Raw genomic sequence first — 21,829 nt, forward strand, 5'->3', positions numbered from 1 at the left:
ACAGAGTGTGAATTCTTTATTTATCATCTTTAGTTGTAAAGTAATTGTTAATATATGTAAATTTTAAATGTTTAATAAGTTTGAACATTCCCCTTGAGAGTATTACTGCTGCTACCATCTGTATTAGAGAGAAAAAATGTAAGGGGTGGCCACAGGGGTGGTCAATGATTGGCTAAGGGTGGCCATGGCCACCCCTGGCCCCCCTTCTAGCTCCACCCCTGGCTTTATATGCACAGGTTCAGGATTAACAGGTGTTGCAGCCTAAATATTTTATAATCGTGATTGTTTGCGCATCATATCAAACTTTTAATATTTTCATTGTGTTTATTTTTTCAAATCTCTTGGATAACAATATAATCGTGTTTCATACAAAATAATTGATATCGACATGATGCACAACGTTTATGACAGGGAGAACCAACATTAAACGGATAAGACCTGTCAATAACCGAACAGTCTGCAAAAGGAATCGGGGAGCAGAGGATATCAGGTTATATTTGAGTTTTTGAAACAGATTAAATTGTATAACAGGATATCATATTTTTTTTTCTTTTTTTGCCATGTGGTTCACACTCCTTACCAGTTGGTGGCGGTAATGCTCAACTAACGTTTTAGCCAACCCCCATAATAATTTCAACAGAAGAAGAATAACCGAACAGTGGCGAAAATGACCGAATCGCGACTCGGGAAATGAAGGCTGTGGAAACATGGCGGCCAAGACGCTTCGGCAGCGAGCCAGACGAGGCAGCAGACAAGATGCAAACAACGTAAACACCACAGCCGAAGCCCGGCCGGCGAAAGAAGAAAAAACCGGCGATGAAAGCAAAACAACAGAGAGCCGGCAAGAGTGAGTATGAGTTCAAAGTGAAATAAGTTTGACTTTACGGAGCTGTGAGCTCCATCTCCAGGGTAACTGACAGCTAACTTAGCCAGCTAGCTCCTCCACATCAACTTCCCACAATAACAAAGCGATATTAAACATTTAGCACGGATCACTGAACAACTGATCAGACTGTCTGCTCTTTGTAATATAAACCCAACAGACAGCTAACTGTTTCCCCTCCACATCGTTGAAGGAAAGCGGTTGCAGCAAGGCTATCAGATCAGATTCATTCATTCTACCTGAGGTTTTATTTACTAGAAGTAATCTCAGATTTCCGACGTCAGTCCTTGTAATGTATCGTCATAAAAGCTTTGTAATTTCATTTTGGCCGTTGTTTTTGCTGCCTGGCTGAAGCCACCTGAAAGTAATGTTGACAGCCCGATATGATGACGTGTCTTAATAAAAAAGGCAACATGAGGATCAGATCTGAGATATCTAGTGCAAGATGTAAAAAAAAAAAACTGTTAGCAGAATTAAGTAGAAGGCTGCTAAAATAGAAATATTACCTCAACCTGCAGGATTTGTGAATTAGGAGCATTTTTTGCAGGCATAGTAATTTACTATGCCTGCAAAAAATGCTCCTAAACCAGTGAGGGGTGTCATGGAATATATTTTGCTAGTGCTGAATGACTAATGTGACAGGGGAAGAGGTCTTCACAATTCGATTGTTAATGAAAATATGAGAGCTTCAATGTTTCTTTTTACTTTTAAAGAGACAGATGTTTTTTTGTATTAGTAGTAATGTTATTTATGACATTCCCTCTGGTATTCTGACATTGTGAGAACAAAAACTCCAATTCAGTGAGAGAAGGGAGGTTTATTGGGGTTTTAGCAGCCTGCTGACCAGCAGTGCACAGAAGCAAGGATGCATCTTTATGATTTATACTATAAATCATAAAGACGATTTATAAGTCTTCAACAGGGGGTCCGCGACCCCTAGAGGGTCCCCGGAGGTACTGCATGGGGTTTTGCAAAAGATTTGGTTGATTTTTCTTTGTTTTTTTATATTCCCCCCTGCAATTTTTTCTACTAATTGAAATGTCTTTAAATACACATTAAAATTAATTCAACAGACTGTAGTGAAGAGATAAACGGAGGCAGAAGATGTCTTTAAGTCATCAATGCACACATTCAGCGACACACAGGAGCTCTTTCAAGCTGGGCACCGTTTCATTCACAACACCTATCCCACTTTAGTTACATTACTCTATATGTAATAGAGTGACTAAAGGACCAGTTTGATATAACATCATTTCATACAATATATAATTACCGTAGCTCCATCTCGCAATTTTCATTTAAAAAGAGTATGGAACGTTGTCTATTTAAGAAATGTTAAAGTTGTTCCAGTGCTGTGAGTATCATGCAGGGGAACTTTAAACAATTTCTAAGCAAAGATTTCTTCGGTTTTAACAGGCCGATTAGTCGAGGAGGTCAGGTATGGGCGCCAGAAGGGTCCACAGCGTTTAAATGCCTACTTTCTGCACGTTTTTGTGCTGCTTTGCTCAGCAACATCTCCGACTGTGACGAGACGTTTAACTACTGGGAGCCTGTGAGTACAACTTTCTGCTAAAAACGTCAAGTGTCCTCTCCTTTGCAATGCTAATAAAAAGCAAACTTGCCTCACTGCCTACCTGGCAAACATTTTGCTGTTTCACTTGTTTATGTCTTGTTTTGTTTCCACAGATGCACTTTCTCTTGTATGGGACAGGAATGCAAACATGGGAATATTCCCCGTTGTACGCCATCAGGTCATATGCTTACTTATGGCTCCACGCTCTGCCGGCCTGTTTGCATGCCCATGTTCTACAGACTAACAAGGTAAATGCAACAATTTCTTTCTTTGTTTATTTTGATCTGTTGGTATTTTTGTGTTAAGCTAACAGCTATAAAAGCTTTCACAACAATCTTCCATCAGATCAATAATATGAAGAAATCAGTTTTTCAAAGGGCAAATGTTTCATGTTAAAATACAAACTGTTGTAACTAATGTTGTATAAACATTGTGTAATAAAAAGTTTTTGTTATGATTGTGTTCCAGGTGTTGGTGTTCTACTTTGTACGATGTGTGTTAGCATTCTGCTGCTGTGTCTGTGAACTCTATTTTTACAAGTGAGTTTCTTTTCTCTTATTGCAGATTTGTATTATAGCATTTTAAGTTTTATTCTGCCTCATTAAAAGAAAATAGAAATAAATAAAGTCACTATCAGGACCTAACTGATCATAGAGATCCCACTCTGATGTTGGCATGACTCTTTATGCTGCAATGTTGGAACTGATGAGTGAGGAAACTTCATTTCTGAAACCGATGCTTTCCTAAGATGGGGCCACCACTAAAGGCCAGGGGAAAAGTAAACGGCAAGGGGGAGATGATTAATTATGGCTCATAGATTTTAGTTGTAACTTTTGCCTGAAGTTCGAAAATGTATAAATAAAAAAAAAAGATGTATATTGTGAATTGCTATTTTTTTTTGTTTCTTTTTTTTTTTTTTTTACCTCTTTAGGATTTGATAGGAGTTTTCATAATCTGTAAGGTTAACTTTAATGACCTAAACAGCTACTGTTTAGTTTACCAACTAAACAGCAATCTCTGTGTGTAATCATCACATAATAAAATATTTAAATGTAAATAGGTTTTTTAAAAGCCTGCAAATATCTTGCAAATCAGTTTTAATTTTTAAGGAGCTGATAAGTCCACCAATCAAACTAGATAATAGTGAAAAATGACCAGAGTTCTCGTTGGAAGCAAGAAACAAACAAACAAAAAACAGCTAAAGGATTTTAGTCTGTGACTTCTTTTTAATACATTTATCTTTTTGGCCAGGCAGTGCTTGGATGCATATTCTAGTGTGTTTGAAACTAAAGCAAAGCTTTTGGTCTGTTTGCTGCGGTACAGGGCGGTGTGTAAGAAGTTTGGTTTGCATGTGGGGCGACTGATGTTGGCATTCCTTGTCCTGAGCACGGGAATGTTCTCCTCCTCGGCAGGTTGGTCACCCTTATTCCCAGCTTGTCTGCTTTTATCATTTGATGCTTGCAATTTATTAAATCGCTTATGGAAACTAAAATGAACAGAATAAAATCTTCTTTTCATTCAAAGTATCCATTTTTCCTTCTCAGTTTTTATGTCTACGTTGCAGTTGAAACAGAGATAGTTTTAAGTTTTTCTGCTTTTAAAGTTATTTTTGTAAAACAAATGAATAAATATAAAATAAAAATAATTGGAATGACAAACATGTCCTGAATGTTCAAGTCTATGTTCTTTCTTTTAGCTGCAATTCTGAAAAGTTCATTTTTTTTTATAAAGGTGATCCACTTTATATTATTAAGACTTGGTGTTGCAAAAAGGTCCAAGTCAGTTTGCATGTTTCCTCTTCCCTTATGCGGCTTCTGAAGCTAAAGCTCAGATTAAACAAACTCATTTCAAATTGGGGTTTTTTATACTACCTCACTCCAGAAATAAAGTAGCATCAAAGGTAAATAAATGTGTCCAGTTTATATTCAGAAAAGTATAGTCCGTTCAAAAAAATAACAGGGAAAAACTATGTAATTATAATTATGGAACAGACAGTCAATTTCAGTTCATTAATCTGATTTGTTAAATGTTTCCTGGCTGAAGAAAAAGCAGCCGATTGCATTTAGTCACTAACTGCAGCAATCTCTCTTCTTAAACGAGCATCTGGTGACAGTAGACGGTTGATTGTATCGGGTCCTTATCTCTGCAGCATCCCTCAGACCTCTAGTTAATATTCTTACAGTGCACAATGCTTCTTTGACAGCTTTTTTTCTCAGATTTTTGTTTCTCATCATTCATACTTTTTATTTTGTTATATCTTTGCTCTTTCTCCTCAGCTTTTCTACCTTCCTCTTTCTGCATGTACACAACCCTGATTGCCATGACTGGGTGGTTTCAGGACTCGATACCGTTGGCTGTTATGGGTGTGGCTGCCGGCGGAATCGTCGGATGGCCATTTTCTGCTTTGATTGGGTGAGATTGTAAATTTGAACAGTCCTTTTTTAATAAGTAAATCTAGAATATTTAATTTACTTATTTATTTTCTGTTAATGCTGCTTTAATAATCGTCCCTCCAGGTTTCCGATCGCGTTCGACCTGCTGGTGATAAGGAGAGAGTGGAAAAGTTTTCTGATCTGGTGTGCCCTTGCTTTGCTACTGTTGCTGGTGAGAATGTTTACACTAATTCTTTGTTAAATAAAGACATTTAAAAATCTCTATTACCTTCTGCAAAGGAAATCTCCAGCCATCTCTTTAGCTGGTTTTTTGTCAAAGTAAAATGTAACGAAAGAGATTATAATTTGTTCATAGGATTCACCGTTTTATGATTTCTAATTGCTCTTAAAACAAGAAATGTGTGTATGTGTCATTTGATCGTATTTTCCAGGTCCCTCTGGTTGCGATTGACTCCTTCTTTTATGGAAAACTGGTGATTGCTCCACTCAATATCCTGCTTTACAACGTCTTTACCGAACATGGGCCTGATCTTTATGGTAACCTTCACAAATATGGTCTCAATTTATTTATCATGATGACGCGTCTTAGAAAGCTTAGAAAACAGCATAAAACTCTTTGGGACATTATAATAATTAAAAAGATCAATTTAAAAAGTTTGAAACTTCTTGGTGAGAAATGGTGCTTGTTGCTTAGTTTCCAGATTAATGTTATTGATGTTTGCACTGGAACATATTAGGGGAAAAAAATGATTTGGGCTCCATCCTTCAACTAGTTAGTGTAGAGACAGAAAGTGCCATAAATGAGCCATGAATGGATTTTTTTTTATGTGTTCATTTACAAAAATAGCAGATTAAAATATTACATTAATTAAATAGTAATTTGTTATACATTTTAATTAAACTTCAAGATCCTAAATATTTTATGTTTACAAAAATGTTAACTCTTGGCAGTATTTAAATTTTTTTTCCTTTCTAAATAAAACTTTTAGACTGCAGAGCAGATTAATAAACCAATCTGGAATAATCTCATAGAATAGGTTAGGCCGTCTCATCAGATGTCCCTACAAAGCAGAGCTGTAAAGAATAAAATGATTTTATAGGTTATTACTTTTCAGAAAACAATTTCCCACATTTAAATGATTAATTGGACTGAAAGATATTTGCAAATTAAGTTAACCCAAGTGGTAGTTCCTGCATCCAAAATAACATTGTTTGGACCGAAGGTCAGTTTGATATCACAAGGAGTGTTTCTGATGTTTGTGTCTCTCTGTTCTTAGGTACAGAGCCATGGTCTTTCTACTTTGTTAACGGAGTCCTGAACTTCAACCTGGTGTTTGTTTTGGCGCTGTTCTCCCTACCGCTCACTGCCCTCATGGAGACACTGTTGCACAGGTTCAATGGTGAGTTCTAATTATTTTCCTTATCTCTTTCCTATTTTTTTTGCTTGTTTATGGTAATGAGGCGCTCAAGTTTTGTCGTCTGCCGTTGTTTTTGTTACCAGATATAGACATTTATAGGCCCAATCTAAGCCCTGTAAACTGCATGGCTGGTGATATCTTTTGTATTAAGATCCCACTTTAATTGTGTAATATACCCATTCATTGATGATCATATAACAGAGTGAGGTGTTAACTATTGGGATCGCCTTGGGTGAGACCTGCTCCAATGTCCCTGACAGACAGGTCGTCTGTTCCAATGCTGTACCGAGGGCCAACCCCCTGATACTGCAACAGTTTGGAAGCTCCTCCTTCAATCTTTCTAGAACGGTTTCTTACCGTCTTTGCAAGAAGGGCAATCGGGTGTAATAGCTCACTCTATTATGGAAGAACCTGGGTTATGCAAGTTCTTTTTCCAACTTTGTTCAGTGTTTCGGTATGAGAGATTCTCCCGAACTGTAAACACGGCTCCTAAGGAAGAAGGTTACTGCGAGAGTGCCCAAGATCTCCACACACCTCTAGTAGAATGTGCCCTCAACCCTTGAGGAGATTTCAAACTTCTGCAGCTGTAGGCAAAAGAGAGATGGCTTCCATAATCCAGTGAGACAGGCTCTGACAAGAAAAGGACTTCCCCTCGTGTCGGGTCGCCTATGTGACAAATAGCTGGGGTCCCATACTGACATCAGCCGATCTGGAAACATACATGTAGAACTCGACTGTATGTAGTCTATTAAGACGCTTGTCATCTCCAAAGGAAAAAGTCAGAGGATGGAATGCCCTAAGCTCGACTGTAGCGCAGCTAAAAGCAGAATCCAATACCTTGGGGGGTGGCCCTAGCTCCAGCATTGGAACCATGGACCCATCTGTAAGGGACAGACTTGGTGTCATTGGAGTTTAAAAAAGTAGCTGCCTTTAGTTTAGGTATAATTAAAACATTACATGAGGCTCAAGTGTTTTATCTGTACTTATGATCAGATTAGATTTTATTTAAAATAACAGTACTTGCCTTTTTGTTTTTTTGCAGTTCAGAACCTGGGCCGCCCGTACTGGCTAACGCTCTCTCCCATGTATCTGTGGATGTTGGTTTTCTTCACTAGACCTCATAAAGAAGAACGCTTTCTCTTCCCCATCTATCCCCTCATCTGCCTCAGTGGGGCAGTAGCACTCTCTTCTCTGCAGGTATAACTTGTCGTTTTCCCAGGTCTATGACTCAGTTACTTTTGATTAGGGAGATAAATCACATTGTTGTTTTTTTCCCCCCAATAGAAATGCTACCACTTCCTTTTCCAGCGATACCGACTGGAGCACTACACTGTTTCCTCCAACTGGCTGGCTTTGAGCACTGTTGTTGCCTTCGCAGTGCTGTCACTGTCCCGCTCTGTTGCCCTTTTTAGAGGTTTGTGCACCAACAGGCTTTGCCCCTCCCTAAGCAGCAGTGCTGGTAGTAAGATTGACATTTTAACGTTAGGTTTAATTTTGTTCTTAGGCTACCACGCTCCTCTGGACCTGTATCCAGAATTTCACCGCATTGCCAAGGATCCAACGTTGCACTCCGTCCCCAATGGCATACCAGTCAGTGTGTGTGTTGGCAAAGAGTGGTACCGCTTCCCCAGTAGCTTCCTTCTGCCTCACAAGTTAGTATTCAGTAGTAGCCAGATTTTTTTTTCTTATTTACTTATTTTTTAGATTCTTTCTTCAAGATCCTTTTCTAATGACTGAGAGAATACAGAAAGACACCAACTAAATACTAAACCATCTAGGGCAGTTGCTGGCATGCCAGCATTCTTTTATAACTACACCTTTTAAAACATATTCGTGTAATTATAATAATAGTAAAAACACTAAAAAAGATACATAGGCAAACTATAAATAATATACAGTAATATTCTATATTTTATTACCTGTTCCAATCTCATTAATTCAGTTTGTCTCATTTCCACCATCCATCAGTCATCCTGTGAGATAGTGAATGGGCCATCTAGTTGCCTTTCCATCCTGCTCTGAGAAATGTGTAATTTCATGGTAAACATGAGGATTGATGGGTAAAAATGTGTTGCTAACTTTCAAATTGTTGTGAATCAGTGAGGACCATGCACACTGCTCCATGCAGGATGAGCAAGATGCAGACTTTGTACACACAAATGCATCACATTAAGAAGAAAAGAAAGAAACAGAAAAGAAAAACAATTGAGAATGGAAACAGAATCACATATGTCATAAAGTAAGGTTATACACATTAATTTAGTCTGAAGTTTTACAGTATTCTTCTTTGGAGAGTTGCAAAGGGGATTTCAATTTCATATTTTAATTCTGAGTTTAAACCTCTGCAAGAAACAAATTAAAGAAAAATGTTTTTGAACCCCAGTCGGCCTCGGCAGATAGCCGCTCACACTGAGCCTGGTCTTCTTGAGGTTTCTTCCTGTTAAAACAGAGATTTCCTCTTCACTGTCGCTACAAGCTTCCTTTGTGTGAGGGATTGCTTTTGAGTCAATGAGACGATGCAATCAGCTGGTTTTTAGTTGATAGAAAACTCTGACCGTATGATCAGGTTTAAGTATAGACGCCTTTAGTGATAGGTGAGGCTCTCCTGCCGTCCAGAGACCTGCACCCCATAGCGCGACTAACTCGGCATAAGCTTTTTGTATAGTTGGTTAATTCATGGCTCTGGTTGTTGGGCATCCTTTGGATCAGTAATCTTGTTTAACCCAATTAAAGTGTAGTTTTATTGTCAAATCATATTTTTTTAAATGGTTCACTTTCCAGAATAGTTGTACCGGTAAATGGAAATGTGCATCAAATCGCTTCTATATTCTGTAAAAAAATTTTTTTTAAGATCTTGTGTTCTTTTTTTTTTTTTCAACTAAACACTTATTTTTCTGCAGCTGGCAGCTGAACTTCATTCAGTCTGAGTTTAAGGGGCAGCTTCCTCAGCCTTACGCCTCTGGACCTCTGGCGACACAGATCATTCCAGCCAATATGAACGACCAGAACCTGGAGGAGCCATCCAGATATGTAAGCCCCTCAGTTTGAAGGTGTTTGCTATGGTCTGGCAGTCATTTGAACTGATCTGTGAAATTTCCCTTCTGTGCAGGTAGACATAAAGACGTGCCACTACCTGGTGGACTTGGAGACGGACGAGGAAGCGCCACTGGAGCCTCGTTACTCAGCAATTAAAGAAGAGTGGACGGTCATTGCTTATAAGCCTTTCCTTCAAGCTTCAAGGTAGTTTGATAAAATAAAAGGACTTTTAAAATTTTTGATGCTCAAGAGGTTTCATATAAAATCAGTTCTATATTTATGAGGTGCTTAAAGTAATTTTTTTTCAATGTTTACTAAAGGATGAGCGATGGATACATATTTAATTCACATATTTTTTTCTCAGATCTTCTCCTATCTTCAGAGCCTTTTACATCCCGTTCATATCGGACCACCACACCACTTACAGGAGGTACATGATCTTGAAAGCTCGACGGCAAAAGCAGCCTCGTAAGCGGGCCCACGGCTGACATTTGGACTTCACCCCTCCCTCGAGCCTTTCCAAGATTAACAGAGCCCCAACTAGGAGTTGGTTACTTCTGTTCAAAGCAGCTGGTTTCTGTGTCAGTGTGCATGTGATTTGTCTCATGAAATGTGTGAATTAGCAGACCTTTTAAGGATGTTATGTCTGATTTGGAGCAGAGTGATTGTGAGTATGGACATGTGATTGCCAATCCTCAGCTGGGCTTTTTTTTTTTTTTACTGTTCTGTGTCTGTCTGTAGATTAATGTCTTCAAGTCATAAGCAGAAAAAAGATTACTCTTACCTTAAAGAGGCCACGGCACAACAAATCCAAGTGTTTTCTTTATACGCTCTACTTGAAAATGTGGCCTGAATTGAAGGATTCCTTTGAACATTCGATCTGAGATAGACTATTATGTGATGACTGCTTCTTTGGAGACAATAAATGTGTGGAGATGAGTGAAGGTTTGTTGTTATCGGGGTTCCTACATAGCCTTCAAAAGCATGGCCTTCCTTCTTTTCTTTCTATGGCCTTTCCATCTTGGCACAATCATCTCCTTCCTACAATCTTTTTATTCTTTAAAATTTTATTTCATCCAGTGTTGGGTTTTTGCAGATTTATAGTATGATCTTCTGAAACATATCTGCCGTAAATTAGCGGTAAAGTTTGGTGTTCGCTTTTATCTTGGCCAAACCTTTTTACAGAAGAATCTGGAGATGTGCGCCTGGACAAGTATTGAATATTGAAATGAGAACTATGTAGGAACCCTCTGTTAATTTATCTTGTGAATAATGTAAATAAATCCATGATTGATTGTGAGTGCATCTCTGTCTTTTTTTGGTAAAACTAAAAAACACTTGAAGCTGTCCCAAGCAGTTTATTTATAATCTCAGTTTATTTAAAGATTTTATTCAAGTAGCAAACATAGAAAGCTCTCCCTCACAAGAGAGGTGTCCAAAGAATACAGATTCTAAATTTTAATGAAAAAGATGCATTTTCTCATTCCGTTCAACTTCATGCTACTTTGTATGGTGAGGCTGCAGCCATTTCCTCTGAACTCTGAGCAGGATCCTTGTTCTAGTTACCTGTTTGAACTGACTCTGCAGGTCACAGGACAATTTTGTGACATCGTACATTTTAAGGCAGTTTACAAAAAGAATAAAAAACTACAGAATTTGTTCTTAGATGCATCTAGACTTTTTTCAGGCACTGTGAATACAATAATCCATGACATCAATGTTTATGGGATAGATTAAGGGCTGCATGACAGATTCAGGCAAGCAAGCTGTTACTCAAACGTCTCATATTTTTAAATTGCTGTACTTGATCAAATCCACTTTTTTAATAGCATCAGCTGCCTTTAAAAGTATTTTCTATTTTTTTTGTAAATAAATTAAATCAAACGTACAGTAGTGCATCATAAGTTGGAAAACACTTTGGAAAATCAAAACTAATTCAGGTAACCCTTTTTTTCCCCTTTTGCTTCATACATATATTTTTTCAATATTATTAAATGCATGTATGCATGGGCAGATATACATTGTTTGTAAAATTAAGTTTTAAGTACTAAATATCCAAAAGGTCATGGGGACCATGAAGCTGCGTTTGCAAACATAAGACTATCCTGTGTGTTTTGTTTTGATCACGGCTCTAAATGTTCTGGTTTCTTTTGTGACCCCCCTGAAGGAATTGCTGATGCAATCTTGGAGTCATTCTAGGAAGATTTGGGTTTTTCCTGCAAAGTTTTACCACTGCATCATATTTTCTCCAGTTAATAGTTTTTTACTGGTATTCCCTGCTAATAAACCCTGTCTAGATTGTTAAAATATTTTTCTGTCAACTTTTTTTTGTTTTAAACAGGTTCTGGTTCAATCATTTCTTGTTTCTACATGTCTGGCTGTAATCAGGCCAAGAGGATTTTAAACTTTGTCATCCAGAATCTATGTTGTTTAACCAAAGTTAATTTGTGAGTTTACAAGTGGGTGTTCAGTTTTCTAAAATAGGGCCTGGCTGGTTTAGTTTAATAACACACCCTTGTAGAGAATGATTTATTTTTCTGAAATAGGTTACCTTTGTCTAACAGAGTTTTTCCTCTCCACTGTTGTTACATGCATGCTTAGTGTGAGGAATAGCTGAAGAGTCAATGCAATCAGCTGGTTTTCCTTAGAAAACCAGTCAGACTGTATGATTTGGTTGAATTGTCTCTGTAAAGTGCAAATTAGATGACATGCTTTGTTAATTGGCACTAAATAAATAAATACAACTGAATTATTAAGAAATTAGATCATGGAAGAAACCTTCAAGGGGGGAAATAGTTTTTCACAGCACAATAGCCATAGACAAGATATTAAACTAAATTACACATCATCTTTATACAAACCCACTTTACAAAACTAGGACTCATCAGAAGTTTCTTATAAGACAAGATACATTAAGAAATAGAGTGTAGGCAGCTAATACTATTTGTGTTTGATTTGAATTACTATGGTTAATTCAACATCCATTAATAAAGCAAGTCTTGATGCAGAAACAAAGTGTGTTTTGACAATGTTTCAATAGTAGACACACATGCATAGTTTTTATCCATCCTCTCATCCCCGTGTAGTGGTTCATACAGTGGTGCGAGCACAGTGAGGGCTCAGTATTTCTCTCTGTTTATCCAGTTCTGCTCATTGAAGTATCTCCCTCCGCTGTCGAGATTCAGGCCGTTTCTGTAGCAGTCTAGATTTGTGTGGAAGGACTTTCGGTTAGCGTAGGTTCCGAGACTGGTTTGGAAGGTCTCATGTCTGCCGCTACTAACATAAGTCTGATAGAAGTCGACCTTTCCTGTTTGACCTCCTGCTTTCAGCCTGGGTTCATACAGGTCACTGCCTGCTCTGTTGCTGCTGTCGTACAGACCTTGATCTCCATACAGGCTGCCACTGTAATGCTCGCTCTTAGTGGTGCGGCGGCCCAGGCTTCTGTCATAATACTCTCTGTTTCTGGTTCGACCCAGACTGCCATCGTTAAGGTCCCTCTTTGCAGAGCGTCCCAAACTGCTATCATAGAAGTCCCGTGTGCCCCGGCGCCCCAGGCTGAGATCATTCAGGTCAAAGTTCAGGAAGTCGCTCTCTGTGCTGGCAAGTGTCACGAAGCCACTCTCTGTGTCCCGGCCTCCCAGGTTGTCGTAATCTCCAGTTGGCGTGTCCGGAGAAGAGCACAAAAAGGAGGTGTTCTTCATTTGGGGGCGAGCGGAAACAAGGTCATCTTCCTTCTGGGAGCGGATAACGTTGTAGACATCTGTAGAAGTTGGACTGGGATCTGTTTGGCAAACTTCTGACTTCTGCTCGTTTTTCCTTCTGTTTCACACACATATATAATCAAACATCCAAAGCATTAATGTACAAAAGCAGACACAACATTTTTTCTTATAAAGCGAGTTAAACCCTTTGTGATGTGAATTTATAGGATGTTTGAATGTGTTTTAAAATCAGAAACGGTCAATTTCAGATATTAGCCACTTTTGGCTCTAAAAGACCATAAAAAGAAAAAAGAAAGAGGAAAAAAAACAGAAAAAAAACAAAAAATGTTTCATTATATTATTAGTGAATACAGTAAAATCCTTAAGTTATGTGACAGATGGCAATGAATAACGCCCCCAAACCCTAGACGAAAAAAGTCAAGTTAAAGCCAGTGATAGTGCTGACTAACAGTTTTTGTGTTTTTTTTTCAATACCATAAATTGCTTCTTTTTTTTTTTCGTATTTAAAGGTATAATGGAGGATGTTCTTTTTCCGGGTGGATCATCAAAATAAGTGGTTTCTTCCTAATTTTGAATCATTCTGTTGATATGCAGCTGTCTAGTTATAAAAAAAAAAAGAAGGGGCTTGGTGAGATTTGTTTTTTTCTTAGAAGCATACATAGCCTAATTAATATAGTCTATTAACGTAAAGGAATATGCATACATATGGTTTGGTTGTTACATGTCAGGTACGCCGGTCATTGACCTTGACCAAGACACCTTACAGTAGAACTGCAGTCAGTCCCTGGACTGGCATGGCTATCACTACCCCTACATAGTTAGGGACTAATTTTACAATGAGATCAGCTCGCTAAATGTTTGAAGGGCAATATTAATGCCATTACTGTTAATACATATAGTAGAAATTTTACACATTTAATAATAAAATGTCACATGGGATGGTATGAGGGGATGGTCATTTAAGAAGGGGGATGATTTTTTTTTAGGAAGGGGGATGCCATCCCCCCTCATCCCCCTCAACTCGAGTACTGGTGATACACTTACGTAAGGTCATCATACATGCTCGTCCCCATTAGCAATTTTTTTCGGCACATGCGCACTTTCAGCCACATATGTGTGGTGAGCTACGGTTTCAGACAGAGTCGCTTGAAGCAAGCCTTTCTCAACGTGGATGTGTGAAAATGAGAGAGTGTCATAAGAGAAAAATGTTCTATGAAGTGTTTGAGAAGAAAAGAAAGGCCTTAGAAGGACAACAGAAGGAAGACCCTGTTTTTGGGAGATTCTTTTACGTGATGCCTCGGTTGCAAAGTTTCTGCTCAACAAGTTTTGCATGCTTTTGGAGAAATCCATTTCACATAACTGCTAGTAAAACGAGGAGAAATGGGCTTGTGCATGCTCTTACACACTTTAATAGGCGTTTCTTCTCTGGAGTGGGTACAGGGTTGGGCATGTGCATTTTTTTTATTTTTTTTTAGGAGAAAGGGTAGGTCAACGTATCGCGAAAAGACTCCACTACACCTTTAAGTATAAAAACCAACAGCATTTTCTACATGAATACTTGAGAAGATTAGGTGATTGATGGACTGCACTTACTTATATAGCATTATTTCAACTTAGGGGACTCCAAAGTGCTTCAAACTACAATCTGTCATTCACCCATTTACAGACACACTCACACACTGATGGGGGTAAGCTATATTGTAGCCACAGCTGCCCTGGGGCACACTGACAGCAACAAGGCTTACGGGTCCTCTGGCCACCGCCAGTTGGCAGTTTGGCTGAAGTGTATTGATCAGACAAACAACATTAGAACCAGAGTCAGCATGGCATCATATGAGAAAATCTCACATGATAAAGTAGCAACACATTGACTTATTACAACTCACTTATTAAAACCTCGGTCCATCCCTCTACACTTGCTTGCTTGCACCACTTTCTATTTACTACAGCCTAGTGAAATATTAATGTTGATATTTTTAACAGTTTTCCATTTTGCATTGGCATTTTGCATTTAAGCTTTGTTAAAGTTACTGTTGTTTTTAATATTATAGTTTGTGTGTATTCCATGCAGGATAAGTAAATCCTTAGTCTAAAGACCACCACCAATGTCTAACCCCCCATGTCCAATTACATAGGATGTTTTGTTTTTAAAGAGATAAAACAGCAACTTTGCTGTAAAATCATCAGCTTCCTGTTTTTTTCGGACATCTTAGCTCCTCATTATGTCAGCCTACACCAACAACTTTTCTCCAAACTCCCTTTTAGCAAAGCTGTATATAAAATTTGGTGTTTTAAGAGAGCTCAAATCCACTTTTTAAAGTTTCCTCAATCTATCCAACATTTACCTCTCTCTCTAATCAAAATTCCTCTGCTTCTATAATTTTGGTTGATTTTTTGTCCTAAAATATACATCCATAATAACCATTCAGCATCCCAGCTTAATTAAACAGACTTTCAAACAATGCACAGCACAATTCAAAAAACAACAAAATGATTTTAAGTCGAGAATAAATGTCAAATATGAAATTATCTTTTGGGCCTTACTTGAGAGATGATGCAGGAAAAGGGTGAGCTATGAAGCATTTTAACATCTCTGTATAATAAATGTAAGTGGCTTTTAAAATCTATTGGAAATTTAAAGCCAGGAAATATTGCCTCTTTAGCAACTGACTTTAGAATTGCCTAATAAACAGGTTTGTTATCTTGTACAAATACGTTGATAAGGAGGCTTCATTTTATTTTTAGTAGGCTGTATTGTTTCTTTTTCAAATGTTTATTTCCTCACCGTCTGAGCAGCACTTTGAAGCAGCAAACTCCCATCACTGTTAGCAGCAGCACAATGAGTGGGATGGTGGGAATGATGACGTAGACTAAATTCACAGCTATGAGAAGCAGAAAGATTTTCAGAGATAAACATTATGATAATGTAGAATATTTGGCACTAAATGCGGACTTTGTTTGACCTGTTCTTCTATCTTGGTTGTTGTCCCTTGGATCCCATGGCAGAGCGGATGGAAGGAAGGCATCTGCAATGTAACGATGGCTCAAGCTTCGACTCTACATACATTCCTTAAAGTAGTATAAATGTTCAATAACATTGTGCTGTGGTGTGATCTACCTTTCTGACTGGAGTTGGGGGAAACTGTGGATTCAATTGTCTTTTCTGGGGGAGAATATAGAAAAACATACATTAAGAAATGTTCAACGTAAAACAGCAGAGAATGTGGTTCCAGCTGCACCTGCTGTGTATTTGCAGATAAAATTATTTTTGGTTTCACAGTTGTCATCATTCCATTGGAACATGTAGAGCCCACCGTGACCGGCAGGAGCCGATGGTTGGTGGTACATCACCACACACACTTCGTAGCCGCAGGACGGCTCATCAATGTGCCAGTTCCTGAAACACACAGATTGAGCACATTTAATGTCCTAAGCCAACATTTATATAGTTTGGACCATTCTTCATTCTGTCACATGAAATTCTGAGACTTTGCAGCATGCTTTAAACATGTTCTTGTGAAAGGTAAACACAAAATTTGGCATAGCTGTATAGGGACAAAGACAGAGATTTTCAAGAATTTCTTTAAAGTTGTCATTACTCATATCATCTGTTTTAATTGGTTTTTTTTTCATAACCCACCTGACTGGTAAAAGGTATATTTTAGGATGGATGAAGTAAATGTAATAGAGTAGCATAACTAGGTACTGTTTTTAGGGATTTGTATTTAAATATTCTTTTGAAAGATTTTTTTACATTCACTGTACTATATTTGAACATTATAGTCATACCTTTTACTATAAAAAATGACTTCTAAAATATGCTTTCGCTATCTTTTGTTTATATTTTGTCTTACCTACATACTGTGAAATCATACACTTTGATCCCTTATGATAGGCGGTCATATGGTTGTGAGGACAAGAATTATCCCTTTTTTATCCTTGAACAGCTACAGGTGCTTGGTTCCAGGTACTTAGAAATTAACTTCCATACAGAAAGCCCATATTCTTAACACAGAGTATATGTCAGATTAAATAATACTACTTATTCTTCAGTGATAGTATCTAGGTGTTACTTTATTGTATGCCTCGTACCATGTCCGTTGGTTGTGCTGTTCTTTTTACATCTCTTTGCAGGTGATGAAGCAGACTGAAAATGTATTATCATTATCTCCCATTTATCTCCGCTTTCTTTCATCTTTTCTCCTTTTTTTCTGTTTTTTCTTTCCTGTTCTACCTACATTGCAATGTCCATATAATCTTTAAGACGCCCTGCATAATTATAATAAAGCAATTTATATGCATAAAACAAGCGGAAAACTATGGCGATAGCCATACTGCCCCACTTGTGAAAGTAAAATCTGTTGGGCTCTTTTTGGCATCAAGACAATTATTCTTATCGCCACATCGCCAGACAGGACACTGTTTGAAAAAAAAAAACAAAAAAAAAAGAAATTTCCCTTTTTTTTTTTACCTTTTTGCGCTGTGTTAAGACTTATTCCACAATTCTGAGCACACTATAGGCTTGGTGTAAGGGTTTTTAGAAACAACATATATACTATGCTGCCTTTTTGCTACTGTTAATGATGGGTACATTTAACCAGAATGTTACTAGATCTAATCCCAGCCTGAACACATATAGTCGTTGCAACCCTGGGAAAGCTTCCCATCCAGGAAGCTTTTTCAATCCAAAGTCTCTGGATTAGCACTAACTTCCAAGCATTATAGAGTAACCCAACAAGGCCTTATTATGAGTTGGAAAGCCTGCAAATTGTAAAAATCCAAAATAATTTACAAGTTTTCTAAGCCATAACAAGGAAAAAGCTCTTCAAAATTGGAAAACAAATTTCCAGTGGTTTGCTTTTTAACTTTTTTAACTTTTTTGGAATTACTATGACCTGGATGACTGAGATTCTTCCCCAGCAACCCTGGGCAAGATGCCTTACCCAACATGCCCATGTTAGGATGTTACCGTGGGATTTGGGGACCACTGCTGCAAATACCACTCAGAGGAGTTAATAAAAAATGCTTCAAATTGTAAAGCATTTTTGAGTGTCTAGAAAAGTGCCATATAAGACTAGATGTATAAGTGACGGATCTGTCCAATATGACATCCTCTAGTACTCAAGTAATAACTTGACAAAGTAACTTTTACTTTTATCAGTGTAGGACCTGTAATCTGACTCAAGTCCTGACCCAAGAAACTGGGTACATTGTCCACTACTTGTAATAGGTATAGTTTTCTAAACTACAATGTCCTAATAGGGTGTGCAGCAGAAACTTATTTTTGTTGAGAAATTTTTTTTTCCCCCCAACTTTTTTATTGTCATTACACTGTCAAAAGTCCAGAGCAACAAAATGACCTTTCTGCATTTAACCTATTCCCTTGGGGAGCAGTTGGCTGCCATTATGCGGCGCCCAGGGAGCAGTGTGGGGTTAAGAGTCTTTGCTCAGGCACCCAGAGTTGCAATCTGTGGGGCTCAAACTCAGAACCTCAGGATTCCAAGCTCTGTGCCCTAACCACCAGCCTGCTTCCAGTATTATCCATTTATCTTATACACTTAACTTTTTTAAAGAATAGTAGAAGTCGGTTAAAATAGTTCTAATTAAGTCTTCATGCTTTCAGCTTGGATTAATTCAGCCAGGTTTCTGTTTGTTAATACAGCTTAAATCCTGTCCAGGAAACAATAACTGCTATAAAAGCCACAATTTCTGTAGTTTTGCAACCGACTAAGTTTCAAAATTCTACTGAACAATAAAGAAAAAACAAGAATGATTAGAAAACATAAACAAACCGTTTTTATAACCCGTCTCTTGCAAATTTCAGTTTTTGTTGCCAAATTGAACTCACTGTTGGCAGCAGTGCAGGTATTGTCATGCTGATTAATGGTTGCTATTGTGTTTGACTGCATTAGTGTTTGATTTGTACCGAATTCTACAGCTACTGAGTGGGTGTTTCACACAAAGACGGTTAGCCATTTGTATTGTTCCCCAGCTTGGAGAGTGGGGGATTTGTATTTAAAGGTTTTTAAGGAGTTCATGTCATTCAGATAAGAAATTGCAGCCGCAGACTGTCAGACGGGGCAGACTCACTCAGATTCTCAGCCAGCAATCTTTTAGGAAAAGGATAAAAGAGTGCGTTCCAGCTATCAAGGAAATATCCTATTCTTTTTCCCTGGGAGAGTGTCCTCGTGGTTTTTCAATGATAAGTCCTAAATGATGGAAATGTCTGGATTCAGCTGCAGCAGACCAGGTCATTGCACTGCAGATAACCTGAGGAGTTTGGTTGTCTTCATGGTCCAAAGAAGTTTTCACAAAAAAAATAAGTTGTTTGGATTAAAAACTGCAGATTTTCATCTTTGCTTTTTGATGATGGTTCCATGGATTTCCTTAAGGAGTTACTTTTCGCAGGTATGGAAGTCAATCACAGCTGACTCTGAAGCGAGTAAGATGAGTTTCAGCGGCTCTGAGTTTGAAGCCAGGGATTTGCTCCATCCAGGTGAGGTGTTTGTCTTTGTTTCAATCAAAGGAGTTCAAGCACCTTAGTTAGTGATTGACAGACTGGAGCTGGTCTGCTGTAATAAATGCCCAGTATATTAAAGAAAAAACTGAGCGAAAATGCAAAGCTCTCAATTTACTAGTCTCTCTGCATGCTAATCTTAACCTGCTCATGAGATTAATAGACTAAAGAGGAGCTTTGTCATCTGGGGACATCTTGAAATAGAGTTGCTGCAGTAACATATTGGTGTCTGTTTTTCGTTTAGATGTTTTTTTGGCATGTTGTGAAGGACAGACCAAAGGAAAGCTTCTATACCTCTCTATTTTCCAAATGCGTTGCGATCCAGGACAAACTGGAGGGTGTAAGGGAATTCAAGATTTTAAGGAAATTTAGATTAGAGAAAGACAATTGATTGTTGGAGATCTAAGGATCTTTTATCTGGGACATCTGCTCTGTTTGTCAAGACAACTTCATATGCTAGAATCATTTCTGCATTAAACAAAAAACTGAAATAAGTGAAGAAGAATGTATAACTGTTCAGAGCTAATGAAATAACAGGAATTGAATTATAAAAACCCTCCTTTCCTACCTAAATGTGGATTTGCTTCCGTCCAGCCAGTAGTACTGAGACGAGCACTCCGAGCTGCTGTCCTGGTGCCCCTGTCCACGCCGAAGCCCTATCCAGAAGTCTCCATCCATGGGTCGGAGATCACTGATGAGCTGCTCTATGACCTTCTGCTCAGACGCAGACTCAATGCTCAGCAGCTGGCCTCCATCTCGCTTGCAAGCGCTCTCTGCTTCTTGAAAGTTCAGCTTCCAGCGCAGCTCAGAGAAATAGGCCAGCTTGTAACACGGTTTCCCATTTCCTGCCTTGCACACTCGCTGGCCTGGAAAGATAAAGAAAAAGGTGATCTCAGTGTATTTCTGTCATCAGCTAAATATAATAAGATACATTTAGAAAATGTTGTCTACATACCCCTCGCTTCAAATATGTCTGCTTTAGTAATAAAAGTTCAGTTTAGAGTTCAGAAGCCAAAACATAAGAAAAAAAAACTGATTCTCAAATGAATTCAAATGTTTTTGACTCTGTGCTGTTTTGTATATTTAAGAGATTAGTTTACCTGTGATCAGACTTGCTGCTGAGGCTGGATGAAGACAAACGAACAGAAGAAGAAAAGTAATGATCACCAGGTCCATCTTCATTTACTGTCTTTAGAATACTTCAAGAACTTTCATTTCCATTCATCTGTCTGGTTAGTGTAAAGAAACCCAGATTAAATCCACTTGAACTCCACAAGATAATTAATAGAAAAACTTCTGTAAAGGTTGAAATTAACAGATAAAAAGTAATTTTGAAACAACAGTCAGGAAAGCAAGACTCCAGTTGTATCTACTGTAAAAGACTGCGTGATCCAAAGGGAGGAGCACAGGGAGAGGGGAGGAGAAAGAGACTGCGTGTTTTGGAGGGGGGCTGCAATCTGTTAAAAGCAGTCTTAATGATAAGAGAAGAGGCTACATTGATCGCAGGACATCCAATCGCCCAAGTGCTTCTCATTGTAAACGCTGACAAGAGGCAGATTTCTCTCATTCCTTTATTACTTAAGCTTTCGATATTATCATTACCGAAGTGTTACATGAAAATGATCTCCATTAATTCGATCAGGGATCATTTAAAACATTCTCAGCTGCAGCGTTAGTATTCTTTGCAAAGCGGCACAGACATTTGTTTGACACCTAAATCTTCTGTTGAATAATAAAGTATGAAAGATGAGAAATGCTCTTTAAATACCTGGATACATGTGTCAATCTTTGATTTAGATGCATTACCTCAGTCTTTAATGCATGACTTCACCGTTTCAAATGAAACCTGGTCTTCTTTACATGTAAATCAATATGCGGAGCTCAAATGAAACAGAAGCTAAATCAGTCGTTAACTTCAGAGGAACCAGTCTGTGTTCTAATCGGAAAGAATGCTCACTGTTACTGTAGCAGGAAGGTCTGCTAAGGTGAAGACTTTTTTAGCTTTCTTTTTTTTGATGCAATTAAAAATAAAAATAAGGAAAAAGCTGTTTTTCTTTGGTTAATTCTGCAGAAACCTCTTCTGTTAAACTTATCTTTTATCGCAGCAACATAATCTCAAACTAAAAACTCTTTACCTGACTATTTTTTCATTGGGAAGCCTTTCAGATGTCAAGATAAATGGCTTCAAGTTTCATTGCAAACTTCACTTTTTTGGTATCTGAGAAGTTTTATCACCAATCCTGGACATTGGAGAAAAAATTTAGACACAAAGGCACATTACTACTTA

At 38.1% G+C, this 21,829-nt stretch overlaps 2 protein-coding genes across 3 annotated transcripts; one reads left to right on the forward strand and one right to left on the reverse strand.

The window, feature by feature from the left end:
- Positions 1 to 667: 667 nt before the first annotated feature.
- On the forward strand, positions 668 to 10,603 carry alg9 (ALG9, alpha-1,2-mannosyltransferase). The gene is made up of 15 exons (XM_015382828.1): positions 668 to 847; positions 2,300 to 2,435; positions 2,570 to 2,704; positions 2,925 to 2,995; positions 3,780 to 3,868; positions 4,733 to 4,868; positions 4,973 to 5,060; positions 5,281 to 5,386; positions 6,127 to 6,249; positions 7,310 to 7,464; positions 7,552 to 7,681; positions 7,772 to 7,919; positions 9,168 to 9,297; positions 9,377 to 9,507; positions 9,668 to 10,603. Exons 1-15 carry the CDS (start codon positions 708 to 710, stop codon positions 9,789 to 9,791), a joined length of 1,842 nt encoding a protein of 613 aa, XP_015238314.1. The 5' UTR covers positions 668 to 707; the 3' UTR covers positions 9,792 to 10,603.
- A 135-nt stretch (positions 10,604 to 10,738) lies between these two features.
- Positions 10,739 to 20,933, reverse strand: layn (layilin). 2 transcript variants are annotated; one of them, XM_015382830.1, is made up of 8 exons: positions 20,643 to 20,933; positions 20,498 to 20,518; positions 20,111 to 20,408; positions 16,265 to 16,422; positions 16,144 to 16,188; positions 15,989 to 16,051; positions 15,811 to 15,907; positions 10,739 to 13,122 (listed from the first exon to the last, which is right to left on the reverse strand). In XM_015382830.1, exons 1-8 carry the CDS (start codon positions 20,722 to 20,724, stop codon positions 12,423 to 12,425), a joined length of 1,464 nt encoding a protein of 487 aa, XP_015238316.1. In that variant the 5' UTR covers positions 20,725 to 20,933; the 3' UTR covers positions 10,739 to 12,422. The 2 variants fall into 2 exon arrangements, with proteins under 2 accessions (XP_015238316.1, XP_015238317.1); XM_015382831.1 differs by lacking the exon at positions 20,498 to 20,518.
- Positions 20,934 to 21,829: the final 896 nt, after the last annotated feature.

This window comes from Cyprinodon variegatus, unplaced genomic scaffold (genome assembly GCF_000732505.1).
Source record: "Cyprinodon variegatus isolate N-32 unplaced genomic scaffold, C_variegatus-1.0 Scaffold267, whole genome shotgun sequence".
In the NCBI taxonomy this organism is placed as follows: Eukaryota; Metazoa; Chordata; class Actinopteri; order Cyprinodontiformes; family Cyprinodontidae; genus Cyprinodon; species Cyprinodon variegatus.

Bases quoted from the DNA above. Each gene is read 5' to 3' on its own strand.
- alg9 (XM_015382828.1), top strand. From the start codon at position 708: ATGGCGGCCAAGACGCTTCGGCAGCGAGCCAGACGAGGCAGCAGACAA. The intron at 4,869-4,972 runs GTGAGATTGTAA...TCGTCCCTCCAG, and splicing joins CCATTTTCTGCTTTGATTGG to GTTTCCGATCGCGTTCGACC. The intron at 7,465-7,551 runs GTATAACTTGTC...TCCCCCCAATAG, and splicing joins TAGCACTCTCTTCTCTGCAG to AAATGCTACCACTTCCTTTT.
- layn (XM_015382830.1), bottom strand. From the start codon at position 20,724: ATGAAGATGGACCTGGTGATCATTACTTTTCTTCTTCTGTTCGTTTGT. The intron at 20,409-20,497 runs GTATGTAGACAA...TTATCTTTCCAG, and splicing joins AGACATATTTGAAGCGAGGG to GCCAGCGAGTGTGCAAGGCA. The intron at 15,908-15,988 runs GTCAAACAAAGT...TGCTTCTCATAG, and splicing joins CAACCAAGATAGAAGAACAG to CTGTGAATTTAGTCTACGTC.